Source organism: Plectropomus leopardus, chromosome 9, assembly GCF_026936395.1.
Source record: "Plectropomus leopardus strain MGB_pleo_1.0 chromosome 9, ASM2693639v1, whole genome shotgun sequence".
NCBI classification, from domain to species: domain Eukaryota; kingdom Metazoa; phylum Chordata; class Actinopteri; order Perciformes; family Serranidae; genus Plectropomus; species Plectropomus leopardus.
Genome location: NC_142184.1, coordinates 32,054,965 through 32,076,028, shown reverse-complemented (window position 1 = coordinate 32,076,028; position 21,064 = coordinate 32,054,965). Strand labels below are relative to the sequence as shown.

General features: G+C 39.4%; 1 protein-coding gene across 9 annotated transcripts in view; it reads left to right on the top strand.

The window, feature by feature from the left end:
• Positions 1–20,729, top strand: part of LOC121946963 (potassium voltage-gated channel subfamily KQT member 2-like) — a 37,955-nt gene extending 17,226 nt beyond the window's left edge. Inside the window, exons 2-19 of one of the 9 annotated variants that reach the window (XM_088082512.1) lie at positions 1,591–1,681; positions 1,770–1,896; positions 2,320–2,495; positions 4,826–4,951; positions 5,055–5,165; positions 7,035–7,130; positions 7,658–7,752; positions 8,367–8,426; positions 10,606–10,635; positions 11,343–11,396; positions 12,214–12,419; positions 13,477–13,524; positions 13,810–13,827; positions 14,599–14,704; positions 16,200–16,331; positions 16,913–16,981; positions 17,764–17,857; positions 18,622–20,729. In XM_088082512.1, coding sequence (XP_087938638.1) covers positions 1,591–1,681; positions 1,770–1,896; positions 2,320–2,495; positions 4,826–4,951; positions 5,055–5,165; positions 7,035–7,130; positions 7,658–7,752; positions 8,367–8,426; positions 10,606–10,635; positions 11,343–11,396; positions 12,214–12,419; positions 13,477–13,524; positions 13,810–13,827; positions 14,599–14,704; positions 16,200–16,331; positions 16,913–16,981; positions 17,764–17,857; positions 18,622–19,479 — 2,497 coding nt within the window. In that variant the 3' untranslated portion in view covers positions 19,480–20,729. The remainder of the gene's footprint in view (positions 1–1,590; positions 1,682–1,769; positions 1,897–2,319; positions 2,496–4,825; positions 4,952–5,054; positions 5,166–7,034; positions 7,131–7,657; positions 7,753–8,366; positions 8,427–10,605; positions 10,636–11,342; positions 11,397–12,213; positions 12,420–13,476; positions 13,525–13,809; positions 13,828–14,598; positions 14,705–16,199; positions 16,332–16,912; positions 16,982–17,763; positions 17,858–18,621) is intronic. The other 8 variants (XM_088082513.1, XM_088082514.1, XM_042491812.2 and 5 more) reach the window with 8 other exon arrangements.
• Positions 20,730–21,064: the final 335 nt, after the last annotated feature.

The window sequence follows — 21,064 nt, the reverse complement described above, 5'->3', positions numbered from 1 at the left end:
ACAAAAACCTGGCATTTAAAGAGTTAAAATTCTGGAAATGAATGAATACTTGATATTTATGTTGTTTAAAAAATTAAGTTCATGAAAGTAGAGAATCTTATGAATGTATAATATTTTTAAAACCTGATTTTGAAAAGCGTATTTTGTGTGCAGAGCAGTATGAGTATTTGACACTGCATTAAACAGTTATAAAAATCAGTGTATCTGCTAATGATTGACATGTTCCAGACTATGATAATCAAAAAACTAATAATCTACTTAACATTTAGCATATTGAAAATAATTAAAAATGAACTCAATGACAGTAGAAAATAAGATTAATGTATAATATTTTTGAAAGCTTGAGCGTGTGTAATAGTAAAGTGGGCTCTAAGGGTTAATGTGCTTTAGTGTGTTAGTGATATTCTGTCAAGTTTATGTTCATGTGTTTGTATCCACTTATAGTTTTATTTTGAAATGTGTCCTGCTTGTGTTTACTGCTACTTTTACTTTCGGAGTTTTCCTGCCTTTGTTGATTACCTGGTGTTTCACCTGTGTTCACTCACCTGTGTGTAGTCAGTAATCAGTCCGAGCGTATTTAAACCCCTGTGATTTCTGAATGTTGAATTCTATCCATTGTTTTGGGGTTACAGCACAAATTTAAGTAGTGACTCCCTGAAAAACATGACAAATATAATTAAAATATGTATTTCTAGACCCCACTACGGGTTACTGAGAAATTACGTTATCTTTTGGGTGAACTGTCCCTTTAGCATACAGATTTTCATTACAGAATCAATCAATAGATTTACAGAATGAACCAGTAAATTTAGTTGTTCCAATGTGTGTTGATGGTGATTTTTTTCTCCATTCATAAATATTAAGGTATGTTTTTGGTTGTGTTTGCTGGCTTAAAGGTCCAATCAGTGTGAAGGATTTAGAGTGGCATGTTGTGATGAGGTTGCAGATTTTAACCAACTGAAACTTTTTCCATGTGCCAAGTATGTAGGAGAATTATGGGAACATTACTTTTCAAACATGGGAAGAAGGCAATGAGCAACTTGAGAAGAGACCAAGTGACCCAAAAACTAGCACAAAAAGTTTTTTTTTAAAAAGTACAAAGAAAATTACCTGAAAATCTGCATGAATAAATACATTAAAAAAAACAACAAGGAAATTACTAAAAAACAAGTACAAAATAAAATAAATTATAATAATAATAACACACATAATTTTAGATATGTAATCTTTTAGATATACATAATTTTCTAAATCAACTATTTTTTTGCACGACATTTCTTGCCAGGTTTCTTATTTCCTTTACCCCATGTTTTCTAAAGAAATCAAACATTTGTGAAATCAAACTTGTGAAAGGCATTTGAATGCATTACAAAAAAGTGATGTTGATGCAGGTTTCAGATGGTTAACTGACAAACATGGTAGTGAGCAGTAAATCCACAGATGCTTTATTCAAATGTTTCTTCAGTTTGTTTCACTGAATATATTGAATGCCCTACCTGTATTTAAAACAGAACTTGACAAATGTAGACGTGAAATACCTCAGAACAAAAAAGCATTAACAGTTTTGTCATTTTTTTCTATCTCTTCCAGCTTCCTCTTGGTCTTCTCCTGTCTCATACTGTCGGTCTTTGCCACCATCAGAGAGTTCAAAAACAGCTCAGAGAGTGCCTTGTACATCCTGGTAGGTACCATTATTCACCTGCCTAAAACTGCACTCCATATGCATACATGTAACAGGGTTAACTCCACTATTTTGCTTTGTTTCACAGGAAATTGTGACCATTGTGGTGTTTGGAGTGGAGTACATTGTGAGGATATGGGCTGCTGGCTGCTGCTGTCGATACAGAGGATGGAGGGGGAGGCTAAAATTTGCCAGAAAGCCTTTCTGTGTCATAGGTGAGAAAACTGAGTCGGCTTCACTTTTGCTGGCTGTCATTTCCCTCACCTTGCTCTCTCAGAATAACATTAACACGGACGCATTACAGTGTTTTTCCACTCCTTTATTAAATGCTGGAGGGTTTGAGCGAGGGTTTAATAACCATCTATGTTATGATTGTGATTTTAAGCATATTTGCTGCCTTGAGGTTCTGCTAATGACAAGGTGAAACTAACTTTGTAGCAAAAGAAACCTTAATGAAAATTTGGCACTTCTAATACAGCCCCAAATTACTCTGAGCAACTTTTAAATGACATGAAAAATGATCCTCATTGCAGACAATAAGGAGTTGTTAATTCAGTGTGATTTAATCAAGGATACACTCTCTCTGGCTTCCCCGCGTCTGTGGAGTTCTGTGATTGTGTTTCACTGTCTCTCTTCAGACATCATGGTGCTGATAGCCTCAGTATCCGTACTGGCAGCTGGATCTCAGGGCAATGTTTTTGCCACCTCGGCCATCAGGAGTCTGAGATTCCTGCAGATCCTGCGCATGCTGCGTATGGACCGCCGCGGAGGGACCTGGAAGCTGCTGGGATCTGTAGTTTATGCCCACAGCAAGGTGACGTTATTTCATTATTTATCTGTAAAGGTTCATGACTCCTGCTTTTCTCTCCGGAACACCTTCCTCAATTTTGTGATCAGAGGGTTGATATAATTAGTTAGCTGTATCTGGTGTTTAAAACTATATCTGATGTTGATGTTCTTAAATTGCTGTCACATGAACTAATAATTGAAATTTCCAAAGGCAGTCACAGGTTTTTCTACCAAAACATTTAAATGAATTTATCATGCTTTATATACTACTATTACTACTACAACCACTGGACTACTACTACGGCTACTACTGATACTAATAATAATAATCGTCATCATCTAAAAAAATAAGACCTGATATTTTAAGAGTGTTGTAACTATGATTTTTGCTTTACAGACTTCCCAATTCTATGTCTAATACCTCCACAATAATTTGACATGGATACTGTAGAAACAGGTTTAAAAAAAATTCTACCCAGAAAACATGCAGTGGAAATGTGTTTTTTTCAGCCCTGATTAATATCTGTACACTTCCTCTCCAGCTGCATACAGCCTCAACGACATACAATGCTGATAGTATGAGTTTTCTGTCATGACTTCTGAAGGATGACACCCAGAACAGAGAAAGCTGGCTCACCCCGATCACATAGAAAGGCAGTAGTATTTATTCAATGCTGTGATGTAGATGGTAGGTATCAATTACTAACATGTCAGGTACTAGACATCTTTTGAGGAATGAGGCACATATTTGGCAACTGTATAGCACCACGCAATCACAGCTGTGATTAAGTGTGATAATGCTAATGCTAATTTTCACTAGTGAAAAAAGGGCTTCAAATGAAATTAAAATAAAATTTTACCAAAAAAAACCTTAATATCTGATTTCTTTGAGGGTGTTTTAGTACAACTAAGAAAAGGACCAAAACATTACAATCAACTTTCACAACCTAAAAAACAAATGAAAAAGCTACGGCTACACCTATAAATCTGTGAATCTGGGGTTACGCCATAGTTATGTTTTTGTCATGGTAGCTTATTTAAGCCTACACAATTTAAAGACAGGTTAGTTATATAGCATATATAGCACACAGTGAAAGGTTTATTTCTTCTGTAAAGTTGGGCATTTTAGCATGATTGTCTCTATGGATTGACCGTAGACTGTTTAACGCAGAGGATGGGATTGACTCGCTCTTGGAGCCAGCCTCAAGTGGCCTTTTGGGAAACTGCAGATTTGGCACGTATGCAGTGGCTTCATTTAAAGCCCCAAAGGTTGCAGCTTGCTTAACAATCTCCATTTAAAAAAAAAGGTTAGTGAGAGGCACCTGGTGGCACAGTGGATAGAGCAGCGCCCCATATATAAAGAGGTTGTATCCTTGCCCGTTCGATTCCGGCTTCTGGCCTTTGCTGCACGTTGCCCCCTTTCTCTCCCCGTTTCACTCTCAAACTGTCCTGTCCATTAAAGGTAATAAAAGCCAAAAAAAAAAAAAGTTAGTCAGTTTGTATGTTGCCTGAAAGGCAAAATCTGAAGGAAAAAAGGATATTGAAAAGTTAAAGGGAAATGTCTCCTCCATCCCCCACTGGAATTATGTCCTTGGGTGGCAAAAAAAATGATGGACTGTTGCCTTCTTCGCAACTTCTTCATTAAGCTGTCAATGCATCATGTCACCACTTTCACCTTCTTCAGCAACATTTACTTTCCCTGAAATCATGCCATCACCCAGATGTCACTAGTTGCATGTTGATAGCCACATTAAGAACTGAATTGTTAGCCAATGAGATTATCAAGTGCATATAGTATATGGTAACAGGTTTTAGGCCTCTGCACGAGTTTTCATCTAAGTCTGGGTTACTAGTATTCAGATCTAATGATAACAACAAATTCAAAGGGGTTCATAAACCATCAGAGTTGAAACTAAAAGGGTTGCAGCTCTTTATTCTGCTACTTCAGTGACACACTGTTTCCAGTCGAGCCTCTCCCAAGTAATTCTATCATGGTGAGGAAACACATTTCTCTCACTTTTATTTTAATGAGCTTTGAAATAGAATTATTGGCCAGCACTAATAAGCTGTGGAAACTGTGCAACTGTGTGTGTGTGTATGTGTGTTTGTGTGTGATGCAGCGGGAGGGAGGGAGAGAGCACGGCTGTATATTATGCATCGAGGGAAATAAAGACGTTTATGAAGTACTTGGTTTGCCACAGAGGGCATGGGACTGACATAATCATGTCCAATATTATTAGATGAAGGCAATTTTTACCAATTTAAGAAGGTTACATCACCACTTCTGCAAGGCATCCGAGATGACACTTTATTACTTTAGATTCCCTAATGCTCATTGTATTGGTTTCCCTGCAGGAGCTCATCACAGCGTGGTACATAGGCTTCCTGTGTCTTATCCTGGCCTCATTTCTGGTCTACTCTGTGGAAAAGGAGTCCAACAAGGAGTTTGAGACCTATGCTGATGCTCTTTGGTGGGGACTGGTAAGACCAAACCAAATAAAAGATATGTCTTTTAGAAATACATCTATAACCTGCACCACACCACTCAGATCAAGCAGAGACTTTGATCTGATCTTTTCACCAGATCACTCTCACCACCATCGGTTATGGCGATAAGGTTCCACAGACCTGGAACGGACGCTTGCTGGCAGCCACATTCAGCATGATCGGGGTGGCCTTCTTTGCACTTCCTGCTGTAAGTACGAGGAACCCAGTGTCCTTGGCTGAAGAGGAAGCTTTAAAGTGCTGATTTGTAAAAGCCTTGTTTGTGTTCATTTAGTCCCATCCATCATGGTGTTAAGCACTTAATGATGCAGTGTTACTGGTCTGCACATCCGCAAGAATGTGTATCCAGTTCTGCCACCTACTCTTTGATTTTCTTTTGATGAAGTTTGAATTTTTTAAGATGTTGCTCTTTGTCTGCTGTGTTTATTTTTGGTTTGTTTTAAACAATCATAAATTTCATTACAACCCCAAATTCTAAAAAAGTTGGGACACTGTAAAATGTAAAAAAAGGGAGAGAATGCAGTAATTTATTAAGCTTTTTTGACCTTCATATAATTAAGTGCTGTACAAAAACAAAGTATTTTTAGTTTTTTAGTACATACACAATATAGGCTACACCTTTTCTGAATTTGATACCTGCATCCACAGTTGCAGTATACATATTTCAGAAAGGTTGGAACAGCAGCAACAACAGTCTTGGAAAATGAAATGCTCCACAGGTAAACAAGTTAACTGACAGGTGATAGTATCATAAGGTATGACAGGGGCGTCCTTGAACGACTTCACATGAATATTATTGACCAGTTACACACGTCGGTCTATATTGCATCTCTTCAGTTAACTATACCACATCCAGCATGAGTTGCCAACTTGACGTCATAAATGCATAAACATGGCAGGTAAAGTCAATGTTTGGTCAATGGCAAGAAACCCTTTGATTAATTCACGTTCTAAATATCAATTTTTGATCGCATGTTAAGTGTAATATGATATTAATGTTAAGTGCTGTCCAGGTAGAATGACTTAGATTAAATATAAAAATATGTTTAAAAAAAAGAAATATATAAAAAATAAAATGATATATATAATTATAAATAAAGTGGAAACCGCTATCAACCTCTTGTTTAAACGCTCTCAGCATTAAAATGCAACACATCCTCCTTGTAGCTTTCATGTTGTTCCCAGTATAAAACCTCAAAGCACCTGAACACAACGAAATCGAAAGAACAGCTTCCCAACTCAGAAACTACGACCTTCCGACATCACCTGAATGCTGCATCGTTTAGATTTAACTGTCTCTGTGAACCAGCAGACACAATACCAGGACCTGGACCTGCAGCACCTATAATGCAGCCATTGTTAATATTATTAATTACACCTTAGCTTCTCTTGTTATGAAATGTCTGCTGTGATATATCCGAAAGGGATGTGCAGTACTTTATGTGATATTGTGCACCTCTGCCACCTAATTACTTTTCGGTTTTTAATGATCCTACTCTCAGACAAGAATGCACTCAGTGATCCAGTCTGTTGCATCACGCTTGTCCTCTGTGGTACTTAAACTAAAAGCTTCCTCTGAATCTACAAAAACTCTGCTCATTTTACCCGTTCACAAAACTCCCAACTCATGATGTTGTAATTCCAGTCAGTGACATATTTGTTAGTTGTTTTTAAATATTAGGCATTTCACCTGAGAATTAAAGATGTCAAACTCAGCAGTAAGCTTTGAGTAAGCAGCTAAGTACTGTTCATTCTGTCACACACAAAAAAACTGAATTGCTTTTTCAGCAGTCTGTCAACAGGAAAGTGAGTGCACCTTGACTTCAGATGAGGAGGAAATCAGCATTTTCTCTCACATTTCTATTACCTTGAGGCTTTGCAGACATGTGAAAACCTGTGATATTACGTAGATGTTTTTGTTGGATCTGCTTGCTTGTCTTTGCTGTGGAAGGTTTCTACGAGGTGTTGAAGCAGTTGTTGCAAACCCTTGGCCAGGAGAAGTTAAAAAGAGGTAACTGAACACTTTTCGGGCTCTCTGTGTCACACTGAATCTGCACAGGGCATCCTGGGGTCTGGCTTCGCCCTCAAAGTCCAAGAGCAACACAGGCAGAAACACTTTGAGAAAAGACGTAACCCTGCAGCAGGCCTCATCCAGGTATCTAAAAAAACTCTGTGATAACACCACTATGTACAGCTTTACCCACAGGAAACGTTTGCTGCTCAAAATAGTCTTTACTTTGTCTCTGAGAAATAAATCAGCCTATTAATTTGAGATTACTAAATTCTGATCCATGTCTCCTAAACCCCTCCTCAGTAGAAATAAGGAGCAAAAGAATAAAATAAATCATCAGTTCCTTTGCTGTGCTAATAGGCTTCTCAGAGGTTTATCAATGGTTATATTACTGCAGTGAGAGACAAAAAAGAGCATTTCAAGATCTTAAATTAAGATCAGGATGAGGCAAGAGGGAGGACACTTCTCAGTAACTGGATTTTAGAAGTATGAGAAAATGGCCAAAATGTAATTTTAATGTTATATTTAGCCGAGTTATGTCTATGAGAAATAGGCTGAACAGAGACAAGATAATTTTTTGAATTTTCCTTTCCTCTAGATATGAAGCAGATATCGTCTGTGTTTGTGTTCCGTATGAAAATGTAGTCATTTTCAATTATTTCTCCATCCAGGCTTCTTGGAGGTTTTATGCTACCAACCTTTCCCGTACAGATCTGCTGTGCACTTGGGATTTTTACGAGCAGACTGTCGCTGTTCCAATGTACAGGTATGTGATCAGACTGTCTGAATAATGCTGAACATTATTCAGCATTTTTAGTAAATACAACTGTTTTCCCATATCACATTCTGCAATGTCTCTTAAAACCGAGACACTAAGTTGAAAACTGAACCTACAGAGTATCCTGATCTTTTTCTAAACTTGTTTTGAATCAGATACTACTGTCTGTTGTGAGGAATTACACACCGGTGTGACTTTTTACTTTCTGCTTTAATAAGGGTAATTTTACAGTGAGCTTGGTGTCTTGGCAATGACAACTGAAATGCTGTTCAAAAAACTAACCCTGCCAGTGGCTACTTTGTAAAATTATTTTGCTGTCCAACTGTATGAATCAGCAAATGAGCTGCCGCGCTTTACTTTCACTATGCAGATGCCTGCCTTTTATGTGTCTAGAGGTAGAGATTGCTACTCATCTGTTTTGTTTGGAAATGTCTTAATAATCTGTTTCATTCGAGTAGTAATTTGAGGTGAAAAGGTGATGACCAGCAGATGACTGCCAAAATAAATGGAATTAACGTGAAAGTGCCTGAGGCCGAGCTTTAACCTTCCAACAATGAGGTGGTGAAAGTGACTTGACAGAAATGCTCTTTGTCTTTTCCCAGGCTCATTCCACCTTTGAATCAGCTGGACCTGCTGAGGAATCTAAAGGGCAAGTCATTCAGGTATGAACATGACAGTGATAAAGTTGACAATGATGATATGATGATGACAATGATCTCATGATAGTGATGACGTCGGTAATGGGGATATTAGTGATAACGACACTTATTACTAATGATGAAGCAATGATTTTTGAATTAAAAGACAGATTTTTTTAAAAAAATACAAAGTTAGAAAATGTTAAAGCAAAAATAATCAACCATATTAAATGAATACTTCAATGAAAAAAATATCTTTGGTATATCAGTTACTCACATTGTGTTTGCTTGGATTTGTGAATAAAACTTTGTTTTTTCTTGCATGTCTTCATGTCCAACGGAGAATCCAAAAACTAAGAAAATTCTTGACTGATTGAAGTAAATGAGGTCTACATTTAACATCAGCATAACTATATGAAAACATCCATTTGCAAACTCTCACACCACTTGTGTGATATAATCCAAGTCTCATTTATCCAATTGTATGCTCAGTACTGTTTTTGCTAAAACAGTACTGTTAACAGGAACCAATCAAAACACAGTTAACAACCTGTGGGCATGATACCAGGGAACACAATGGAGTATTAACAAGCCAAAGACCCGATGACATTTCTCAAGATTTGTTCAGGACCAAAAGTATTTAAAGATATTCAATACTCTTCAGTATATTCAATTTTTATGTTACCAGAAAAATTGCTTTAAATTAATGCTATTGCTAAATGTTGCTCTCTATTTGTCATATCAACTTTGTAAGACTTAACTGTTTCAAACAATTCAGCTTGCTGATGCTTAAAAACAGGTACAATTGGTGTTTTTTTACAATGACAGTGGGTCAAATAATTATGTGAAATGTAAAAGGGGCCAGTCAAAACAACAGAGAATTATCATTTGACACAGCTCCTCTTCACTCTACAGAGCCTTACAGCGTCTTATGTTGTTTTGGTTTACTGTCTCGCAGACTCAGTACATCATTTACATGATGTTAGAAAAAAGTTGAATTACTGTATTAGTCCAACTAGACTTTTAGATACAAGTAAACATGTTACTCTGACTGAAATAATACTAATTCAAATGACTCAAAGTCGGACTAACACACCTAGATAATGCAGTTGAGGGTCGATTTACTCTTTCATGTACATGCATCAATCGGACCTCAACTGGCGAGGTTTTCTGTGCATGCCTCATAGTTCCCACATCAGGCTTTGACCTTGAAGTCATACAGCATCAATCTGTAGAAAAAAAGCTGGGAGAAACAAAAGAAGAAGAAGGGAAGTAAGCAAGAAGAAGGTATCAACATAGCAAATGCTAAAGCTAGAACCATTCTTTTTTGTTCATTGTTTTGTTTTCACTATTGGACACGCAACCCGTTTGCTGCTTACTAACTTTTTTGGTATGTGACAATAGAGGTCAACCGGAAGAACGTATAATAGCAACTAGCTGAAAGGAGGCATATCAACACCTACTGTGGAGGAGTCAGACATACTTTATCAGAAAACCGATTCTCCCCCAGTGCTTGTATACTGGGACAAGGACAGTAGTCTAATTAAATGGCCTAATCAAGCTTTAACTGTAGTTAGACTTAACTGTGCATGTAAACAGACTGCCTGACAAAGTGAGTGACTAGCTAAAATTGAGCAGCTAAAGAGGCAGGTATTTCTCATGAGTTGGTGAAACCAGCAACAAAGCTCAAAGACAGTGAATATTGAGTGCTCATTCATTCGATGGAGACAACTCAACTTCAGATACTTTCGTAATATGACTCAGTAAATGCTGGCTGCACAAATAAGCAACTGTTTGCAAGCATGTAATTCTGGAGAAAGATAGCTGATTGGAGAGACTAATGTTCAGGTCTTCAAATTCTGACTTCAAATTCAAATTCAAAACTTGTTTCTGTTGCCCCCAAGTGGCCAAAAAAATAATCATTGCAGGTTAAAACAGGTAAAAATTTCTATCCATATACATATCTAGTGACTTGAAGAGGCATTTGATAATACATATGTTTTTGTCTTTCGTTGATATGATTTGATTTTGCAGAAGCACAGCTGTAACCATCTACACTGTAGCAGCTTGACTTAATATTTCTCTATGGCCTACCTCTAATCCGACTCATCCCTAACAACCTGGAGCCATGTTGATAATGACATGCAATGCAACACATGACAGACTCACACTGTGTAACAGTTGGTGTGTTCTCCTCTCACAGGAAGGAGTCTCAAACAGAAACCTCTCCCAGGTCTGTGATCGGATCGCTTTTTATCTCTCTTCACCTCCCTTTGGCTTTACTTCAAATCTGCTCTTAGCTGCTGCTGAGGCACTCTTCTTGGGGGAGTGTGTGTAAAGGGTATTTGTGTGTGTGTGTGTGTGTGTGTGTGCGTGCGTGTGTGTGTGTGTTAGGGGTTATTGTGTGTCAAACACAGATGTGGCTGTGTGCTTAGCGCCTCCTTCAAGAACGGTCATGCTGCATTTGCTCACACGGTGCTCAAAGATCAGCTCACTTTGGCTTCACTTTAGATATTCACCAATAAGCTGTTCTTTGATACTCTGGCTTTCAGCATCGCCTTGGAGAAAAAGTGATTTTGAACACTTTGAGAGCCTTGCTTGATCTTGATCACATTGTTTTTGACAAAAGAAACAAGTGTAACTATTGACAATGCAGTAACACTTTATTATGAGTTAGTCTTTTGTAATGCATTTGCATACTTTTTGCTTATCTATGATAGAAAAGACACCAGCAGGCATTTACATTCATTCCACATGTGGAAAAGACATTTGAATATTAATAATTTTTAATTGATGATGTAAAACAGTTGCAAATGAGTTATAAATTAAAGTCACAATAAAGTGTTACGGGCATCACAGTATGGCACACACTGCTGTTTTTGTGACTGTATCCACTGCTACTTTATCTTTTTGTGTCTCCTCTACTGCCCGCCACTCCAGTAATGAAAATGCACACAAAGACAGACTTTGCGGGTGCTGTCCGAGAACTATTAGGTATAGTTCCTGCACAGAAACTAACAACTGCACTGCAACTCTCTGTGTGTCTCCTTCCATTCCTACCTCTGTTCCTCTCCCTCTTTAAACACAAGTACAGGTAGAGGAATCACACGATAAGGAATCTTTTTTTAGAGAACTGTGAATAATAAAATCTGACTTTTTACAGTGTAGTGCAGCTCTGCCGACATGAAAGAGCTAATCTGCCCACCTTTTACCTTTTTCTCTGGAAAAAAAAACATCCTTGTTTTCCACCCTGTCACAGTTGATTTATGGTTTCTGTTTAGTAATGTCTTTATGCAGTTGATTTGCTTGCTGCCTTTTCTTTGCCTAATCAGCACTTCTGTTCAGCAGGCCAGGTGCATATTGCTGAGTACCTAACAATGCGTTTCCTTTGACCAATTCTCGTGTGTCAGGTGGAGCGCACAGTACGATATGGTGAATTATTTTGCATGATTTGTGTTCACTTTTTTTGCACACAGCAAGACCACAGCTCTTCCTTTATGAGACGTGCAGTGTCACTTTGCTTCCCATGCATGCTTGCTTGTAGCTTCCTGCTGCTTGCCTGACCCACTGAATGCTCAACTATGTTCGTATGTGGACATGGCTCCTTCTGCTGTAGGACATTGCCCATTTTGCGTTTCTGCCGAGGTAAGATTTCTTATCACATCAGTGCTGAATTCGACAAATTCCCCCAAGATAACACTTAAAGCAACAAAGCAGTAGGATAAAGACATTTAGTTACACATTGTTTGGATTTAATGATGCTGTAAAAACTGTTGGTTACATGTTCCTTCTCATTACTTACTTTCTGTAGTCGGAAGGCCAGCCTGAAGGATAAAGTGTTCCCCAGTCCTTCCAAGGCCCCCGTGGCCAAAGGGAAAACCCAGTCTCCAGGGGCGGAGGACGGGGCCGAGGCGAGTCCCAGCAAAGTCGCCAAGAGCTGGAGCTTCACTGAGAAGAACAGAGGGCCAAAGACCGCCTTTAGGGTCCGGGGCAGCACCTCACGCCAAAATTCAGAGGGTGAGTGAACTCCACACAGTACAGAATAAGACGTGTTAGAGTACAGACCAGGGTTTGACACATATGGACATAAGAACATATGGACACTACAACTTTTCTTTTTTTTAGGAATAGCAAATAGTTCTTCGTTGTAAAATGATTATCTATTTGCACTATAATTGTATTCGTGTTAAGGTGTAAAGTTTCTGAAACAGCATTTAAACCTTCACAAACCACTTTGAACAGTTTGCAGCAGGAAATAGTTAGACATTTGGGATTTGTTTCCACAAGAAAAATAACAACATGGTTAGCTTGTTCCCACAGAATAATGACTTGTACAAGATAATAAGTTGTTCCTACAAGATAATTCAAGACTTCAGGGTCTCTGTATTAATTTCATATTTTATAATTTAAATTCTAGTCAAATAAAAATTATTAAATATTTTAGCGTTAAATATTTTCTCTACAGTACATTGTATATGTGAGCTCCCACATTTTTTTCTCTTTACTGTATCTTAACATAATTCATAATATATATCGTAATTATATCCAGTGGTTGATAATTTTAAGCCTATGTATCACAGTCTGCCATTGGAGATTCTGGAGAGCCACTAGCATTTTGGGGTGGTTGAGTACATCCAATGAGGTCACATTGCATACTCAGAAAGTCTTGCTAGTCTAGTATACACCTGGGCATTTCTCATATACACAAAATCCACATACTATGAGGAAAGCGCTACATTCTCAATTTTACATCACTTTACTTAAGTGCATTATTACACAGCTGAGGGCTCAGAGGGTTAATGTCAATAGTGTGCCATTATGCAATTTGAAACAGACTTAGGGAGATTTTTCGCGACACACTAAAGCCAACATTTCAACATTTTGAGGTCTGTTGGTGTCCAGCCATCATTTGCTGCTAGACAGCCCAGCTGCATCCATACGTCATCCAGGCCACTGTGTCACTCTCAGCAGTTATACTTCTCTCCTTCACCATTACTTTGCCTTTTTTGTTTGAACCAATTTAAACCAATTCTCATTAGTTGTTTTTCTTCTTCCGCTTCATGGCATGTTAAAGTGCTGATTGAAATGCAGGATGAAGACACTGGACTGAAGAGTTCCCCAGGTTAGACAAGTCATCATGACATGTCTTCAATTTAGACTGTGATATACTCTGTAATGTATATTGCTGTATAGTTTTACCATACTTGTTATATAGAGCTTTATAATATATGCAGTTTGGTAAGTGTAAATGTTAGAGAAGAGAGACCAGCTCTTTCAAACATGAACCAGAAATCATTCAGTGGACTCCACAAGTTCCCATGTTTGGAATTGATTTGTCTGCCATTGTCATCCTGCTAGAATCCATAACAAATCTTTCTCCATGTCTCTCCTCTCTCTCTCTTTGCAGCAATTGAAGGTTTAATAAGTAAGACATTGGGATATTTTTGTTGGTTGGCTTTCATGGGGGGAAATAATCAAAAGAAAAGTTACCGGTCTGAGAATCCTGCATGTTGAAATCTGCTGAGATTTGTTCACTTGACATGAACCCGTTTTATTTGGATTTTTTAAAAAATATTTTTCCCCCCAACGATGACTGACGACTGAAGCATGATACTAGCTGAGAACAAGCATGTATTTATCAGGATTGTAAGAGCTCCATACAGATGATTAGTGTTTTATTAACATTGATGTTAGGCTAAGTTAATTGTGGGTTCAAGTCAAGTGGTGCCAAGACAATCCAAAGTTGACCCAGACAAAATGCAGAAAAGCCCCGCTTTATGTTGCATGAAGAGACCTCACTTTCCCTACCAGAACCTCATATAATTTCTGATAAGTGATCAGGCCTTGACACCTTTGCCTGTATGCAATATGTTTCAAAATCCATAGATTACAATGCTAATCTAGACTGCGATTGGTGGTGGGAAGAGAGTACTTGTCATTTAAGGTTTCCGTAAAGCTTTATCCCATCAGCACTATCCTTCAATTCTGCACCAAGTCCTTTATTTTTTGTTGTTCCACAAAGGCCGCTCACTACGCTCACAAACTGGCTAACTGGCTTGAAACCAACTTGGTAATTGAGTTTTGCACCGATATTAAAAGCTAAAAGCAACAGCCCTGCTTTGCTTCTGCTGTGGTCACTGGACATTTGGATGCAGATGAAATATTCTTTAAGAGTGTCCTTGTCTTTGCTCTGTAGAGGCGAGCCTCCCAGGAGAGGAAATTGGTGATGATAAGAGCTGCCACTGTGAGTTTCTCACTCAAGAATTACCACCAGGCTTGAGGGTTACAATAAGGGCAATCTGGTAAGGGCTGACTTTAATACCCAGTTTCAATTATGACTTCTGTTAATGACTTTTCCTTTAGTTTGTGGTCATCGCTGGTGCAGCCTTTATGAGTTCTGATAGTAATATGCATAACGTAAATGATAACTGGCCATCATTCATCAGTAGTTATTACTTTGTACTTAAAATAACTTTGGCAATTTTAACCTGGACCCCCTTTTCCCATGTTTTTGTGTCTAAGTGACCAATATTAACAGCAATTTTTAAAATTGGTCCTGCATTTAGAGAGGGCTCTGTAAAACAGGCTGCAGTGTAACCTCTTGGGGCTTTAATGTACATCCAGTAAAAGTACTTATTTTTGGTATAATAAGTGTTAGACGACATTACGGAAAGGACCATATAGAAAAATAAAATGTGTGTCTTGACTTTTGGCTTGATTTGCTCTGTTAATGTGTGTAACCGAGTCTTACTCAAGGAGAAGTCTTGTGAGTTGACTTGTTGGACGAAGACAAAAACAGCATATCAAGCAAAAGCGGAAGAAAAACTTTGTCTTAAAGTAACATTCTGAGCCTTTAAATGACAATAACAAGCACTTTTAGTGAATGTTATCTGATGCCCCTAGTGATTACATTGCAGCCTGTTTTGTGGCTACTGTGACAAATAAAGTGAAGATGATCTGTAAAAAGTTTGCCAAAGGTTGCCAACATAAACCAACTTTTAGGTTAAACTTTGTCCTGTTGATTTCTCTGTAGTGGTGTGTGCACAACTCCCCTGTGTGATGATGGATTATGAGCATGAATTATAACCTAATTATACTTACTTGCCACATAAGAAGTAAAAACATTTTTTCGCATTGACTCTAATTGTTATACAACTCTAATAACCTTTTTAATGAACTAAATTTTTACATGTCATAGTAAAAGTGCAGTTGCAAATATGCAAATATGTTGGCTGAGTTCAGTTTAGCTCCTTTTAAGTTTTGAGCAACACAATAATTTCTAACAATTCTAAATTTCTGCTGTGAAACGACCCAATCCCCACAATAAATGTTGCCATTGTATGTTTCTGCAAACCACAGATAAAATAGATAAAACCTCGTTCCTGGTTAGATATGCAGCAATTACTCTGCAAAAAAAACAACCACTTTTTGTGGCACTTTCCCCGGCAGAGACACAGCAATGGGTCACTAAAATAACACCCACGTTTGGTGGCTAAAAAAGCCACCAGTTTGGTTGTTTGTTGGCCTCAAACTGTTGTCTGCAGTGGCCTGCAGCTTGGCGGGTGTCTGGCCTTGGTGTCATGTTGTACACCTCCTTCACCTCACTATGACAAAGTCAGCTCATATACATTTAATCAAAATGTTGTCATATTAGAGACGTTGATATGATGTGTATGAAACAATGAAATGTGAGGTAACCATGGTTTGCAGAGACACATTATACCAACATTTCTTTCTGGTGACTTGGCAGATGAAAAGCCCTACTCGTGTGCTTGTGTTTTACATGTCCTCCCTCAGCATCATGAAGTTTCTGGTGTCAAAGCGGAGGTTCAAGGAGAGCTTGCGGCCTTACGATGTCATGGATGTGATTGAGCAGTACTCTGCAGGTCACCTGGACATGCTGTCTCGCATTAAGAACCTGCAGTCAAGGCAAGTGAACGCTCACTAAACAGTGTATTACAGTTTAAACCTCATTTCCAGGTAATGTCAGAGCTAATAACCAGTCTGACTGTAACCGTCACTATGAGCCTAAATGTCAGGATTGATATTAGTTATTTTAGTGCTTTCTTTCACTCAGTAATCAGTTTAGTAATAGAGCTATGACTTAGTAACACAGTGTTTTTGGTGTCGCTGTATACACATGTGGTGACACACAAGTCATTGATGTGCCTGTTTCATTTGTCCGACATGACGTCTGTAACATTTATATATCCAAAAACGATCCACTCCTTCAGCTTTGAATGCGTCACTAATTCATTTTAGATGTAACATTGAGGTATAATTCACATTGTTTTCTGAGCTCCTCACATTCTGATCCCGTGAAGGTCTAACATGAAGAATAAATATATTCCAACAGTGAAATACATGCACTCCTCATCCACGGAGCAAGGCAGACATGCCGTATGTCTTGTGTGTGTGGAATATATTGAAACTTGTTCTCCATAGCTGATGTGATTCCCACGTTGCTTCATTTTGCATTGCCCTCATATCGTCTCTGTGTGCCTCGCCAGGATAGATATGATTGTGGGGCCCCCTCCCCCATCAACACCTCGCCATAAGAAGTCCACTGAAGGTCCTAGGTTAGGTTAATAGACTGCACCTTTAGAATGACCATGTTACCAGCATTATGCTCCTTATAGTCCAAATATTAAAGCAGTTCTATATGCTGCCTCATTATTTTGATTGACAGAACCCCTTTTGAGTTCAAGCCACTTGACCTGTCTCATTTAGCGCAGTGATACATGCTGAGATAGAATCAAGAAAAGGGTTTTAATAAACAGTTTTAACATTTTGAGGATGTTGTGCCCTTTATCTCTTATGTCACATTAAATCAGCTGCTGTCAAGAAAAGGCAAAAAAAAGAGGAAAAATGCAAGACATCCAGCTGCTTTTCTCACTGAATGTTAATAAGTCATGTCATGCGGCTTCACTCAACAGGGGTTTGACAGTGCTAGATGCTTGCTCTCATATTGGAGAGACAGAGGGAGAGCTCCCCCAGCAGGATGCAATGGAAATGAAGCATGAAGCACAAGAGAAGCATGCCAAGTGATGCATTTTGGCCCCTTAGACAAAATGTCCCCTCTATTCTCACTCTGTCCCATTAAAAACTGATCTCATAATGCATGCATCCACACCATCCACATGAAATCAATACTCTCTCAGGAAATGTTAAGTGTTAGGCCACCCTTCATCCACTCACAACATGTTTGTAGCTTGACGAGTATCTCCCAACATTGATGCTTTCTTTTTTTATCTAATTTCCATGTAGTTCACATTACAGCATCTTAAACTTCTTAAGTTTAAACTCACATGGCAGAACAGTGTTACTTTTAACCTTAGTTTCTACTTTTCTCTAATGCTAGAGTTGACCAGATAGTTGGTAAAGGTCCCAAAGCTGAAGGAGAGGTTGCAGATGACCCGAGCATGATGGGACGTCTGGTCAAAGTGGAAAAGCAGGTATGAAAGTTTCCTCCAGATGTTCAAAAGTCAACGTAGCCTCATAAAACTGTTTGTATGGTGGGTGTGTCCCGAAATACTCGCTCGGAGTGGCTGACCACACTCTGGCACAAAAATTCGGAGCACTGTCAGGATTTACCATTTGGTTATTCAGAACACCGTACTCTCGGAGCAGCCGAGCACGAGGTGGAGTGGAGTGAATGTATATTTAACATAATTGTTTGATAATTTGGGTAGAATATAGGAAATTCTGTTTTTTCAGATCACTCTCATTATAGTGTAGAGTATCGGACTGGATTGACGGACGCACCCTGGACGCAGTTACGTAGGTTAAGTTTAGGCAAGTAAAGTTATGTAGGTTAGGTGTAGCAAAAGAAACATGGTGAGGACATACCTTAAAATTACTCAAAGTTCATTTGGTTTCATGTGGCTGTGAACACCAGTCTGAGGAAAAGTTGTGTTTTGTGACGCATTCACTGCCCTTGACTAAATTCTTATGCAAGCTACATGTTTGTCATGTGATCCAAGCCTACCCGATTTTGTGGGTTAAATATGAACTACTTCCTCATGATTATGTGGGATATGTATGAATTTTGGTGCATTACTTTAATGTAGGCATACAGTGCATGAGAACAGCCTGTTTAATATGAGATGGTCTACACTGAGGTCAATCATTGGAGTGTTTCTAATTCATGTTTTTCCTGATCAATATATTTTAATTTTGGGGACATTCTCTACATTGTATGTATTCTTTCTCCCTGCAGGTGGTGTGTATGGACAGAAAACTTGATTTCCTGGTCAATGTGTACGTGCAGCGTATGGGCATCCCTCGTTCAGAAACAGAGGCCTTTTTCAACTCCAAAGAGCCGTATCCCGCCCCGCCTTACCACAGCCCAGAGGAGAGCAAGCAGGAGAAGGAGGGTAAAGAGGAGGTAAAGGAGGAGAAGGAGATGCACACATGCTCCCCTGCAGATGTCCCATGCTCTGATGGGTCTTTTGAAAAGAAAGATCCTTTATTGGGTCGCTCTGTGGCAAGATCAGTGGGTACTCCCTCTGGTAGCCACAGCCGCCCCTCTACCTCCTGGCAGCACCAGCTGCAGCACCCCCTCAGCCAGCCTGCCTGGAACAGCAGTGTGGCCAACACCCCTTCGCCGGTGGGAGGCAGCGGCGATCATTCCCCCTCCCTGTTCCGCCTCCCGCCTCCACCTGCTCCCGTTCACGACCGGTCCTCCTCCGGCCCGGGCGGCAGTGGCAGAGAGAGCGGCTCCAACAGCAGGAGGCGCCACAGGAGGCAGAGGTGTCAGCAGGATGCCACAGCCGTGGAGAGCGACACGTCTCTGTCCATCCCGTCTGTTGACCACGAGGAGCTGGAGCGCTCCTTCAGCGGCTTCAGCATCTCCCAGGCCAAGGAGGACTTCTTTGGGCCTTCTTTCTTCACAGGCTCAGGAGGGGGAGCTGGAGCGGCGACTGAAGCCACAGCTGGACCTTCACTCTGTGCCAGGGTCAGACCCTTCATAGCAGAGGGAGAATCAGACACAGACTCTGACCTCTACGCTCCCTCACCTCTGTCCTTCACCGGGGAGGTGGCATCTGGAGAGAGGGCATGGCCAGGACTGAAGTAGGTCAGGAGGGACCGCCCCGCCTGGCAGAGAGGCTCGTGATGACAGATCAGTGCTTCAGTTGTCATGAGGAGACCTATCATGAGACCGTGTAGCCAACTGACTGACTGTTGCTGCTGAAGATGCTATTACTATTTTAGGTCAATTAAACGGTTATGAGCAGTAGCAGTTTTTACTGAAGATGGAAAAAAAAGTCCAAAAGAAAGGGGTTGTACTTTTTGTTTGTTTGTGATGTGACACCTTACAAGCAATGCTTGATAACAATTGCATTGCATCCATAAAGATCTTGTTTAAATAGAAAAATCGCTGTTTAGGTGTTTAGGGACATTATTTAAAAACAGTTCTCCCCCAAATATCTCTCTCTCTCTCTCTCTCTCTCTCTCTCTCTCTATATATATATATATATATATATATATATATATGTATCCTGTTATCTGTAGTGCTATATATCAAGTGGTGTGAGTTGCTGAGTGTTGGAGATATCGGCCGTGGAGATTTCTGCCACAAGCTGAGTGCCATCTAATTTCATTATATCGGAGAGAAGGCAGCCGATTTCTCCAACAACTCCCACCAAAACAATCTAGATTGAAATATAGCACTATAGGCAAAAGGAAAGATATTCATTTTTTGGGGGAACATTTTGTTGTATTTATCAGTGATGAAAGGTACACGAGAGTGTAGATGTGTGATAGTGTGATTTATGATACTTCATTTTGCATCAGAACCTATACCTGACATTGATTTGTATGAAACATACAAGAAAAAAAATACACTTTGATTTATTTTCTGAATAACGAGTGCATTTCAGCACTTCTTTTGTTCCACTGACCACTTTACCTTTGAACACATAGTGGGAGTTAGTAATGCAAGATTGTTTCAGTCTTATCACATGGTTAGCATAGTGTCTTGATAACTTCTATACCTTTGAATGACTTGAGGTGTTATGATGCCAAAACCTTAGCTATGATAATCAATTAGATTCTTGCAGAGTAAAAAAAAAGAAGAAATGTGCTTGCTTTTCAGCATCATTGATTCAGCCTGGTGTTTACAGAATATTTACAGAACTCCCCCTCAAAAGTATTGCAGATACTTTCCCATCAATAAACCAGTAAACCTGCTGCATGGCATGTTGAATGGTTGATTTAAAGACTGTGTTAAGCAGGCTACAAAACCAGACAACAGGGGCAAAACGTCAGCTGGAAAATTCCATGAGCCTTTCTCTTCTGTACAAACAAACGGGGGGGGCGGGGGGCGGGGGGGGGTGAATAAAACATGAAAATGTGCATGCATGACTGGTTTCAAGCTACAATGTGTTCATTTTTTATGGGGCTTTGCTTGAGTTCCAATCATGTAAACTCAGCCCGAGCTTGCTAATTTCAATGACTCTTCTTTTCTGGGCAAATATGTCTGCAAATTATGTACGCAAAGGCAGGTGTTTAGTTCCACACATGGAAACAATATGGGCTCAAATGGACTTTAGCCCATATTTTGTGTATTGCTATCACACAAGGTGCAGTGTTGAAGTTGCAATGCATAGTTCGTTCATTTAGACTCACTGCTGCTATGGCAGTTCTGCACTAAATGAGGA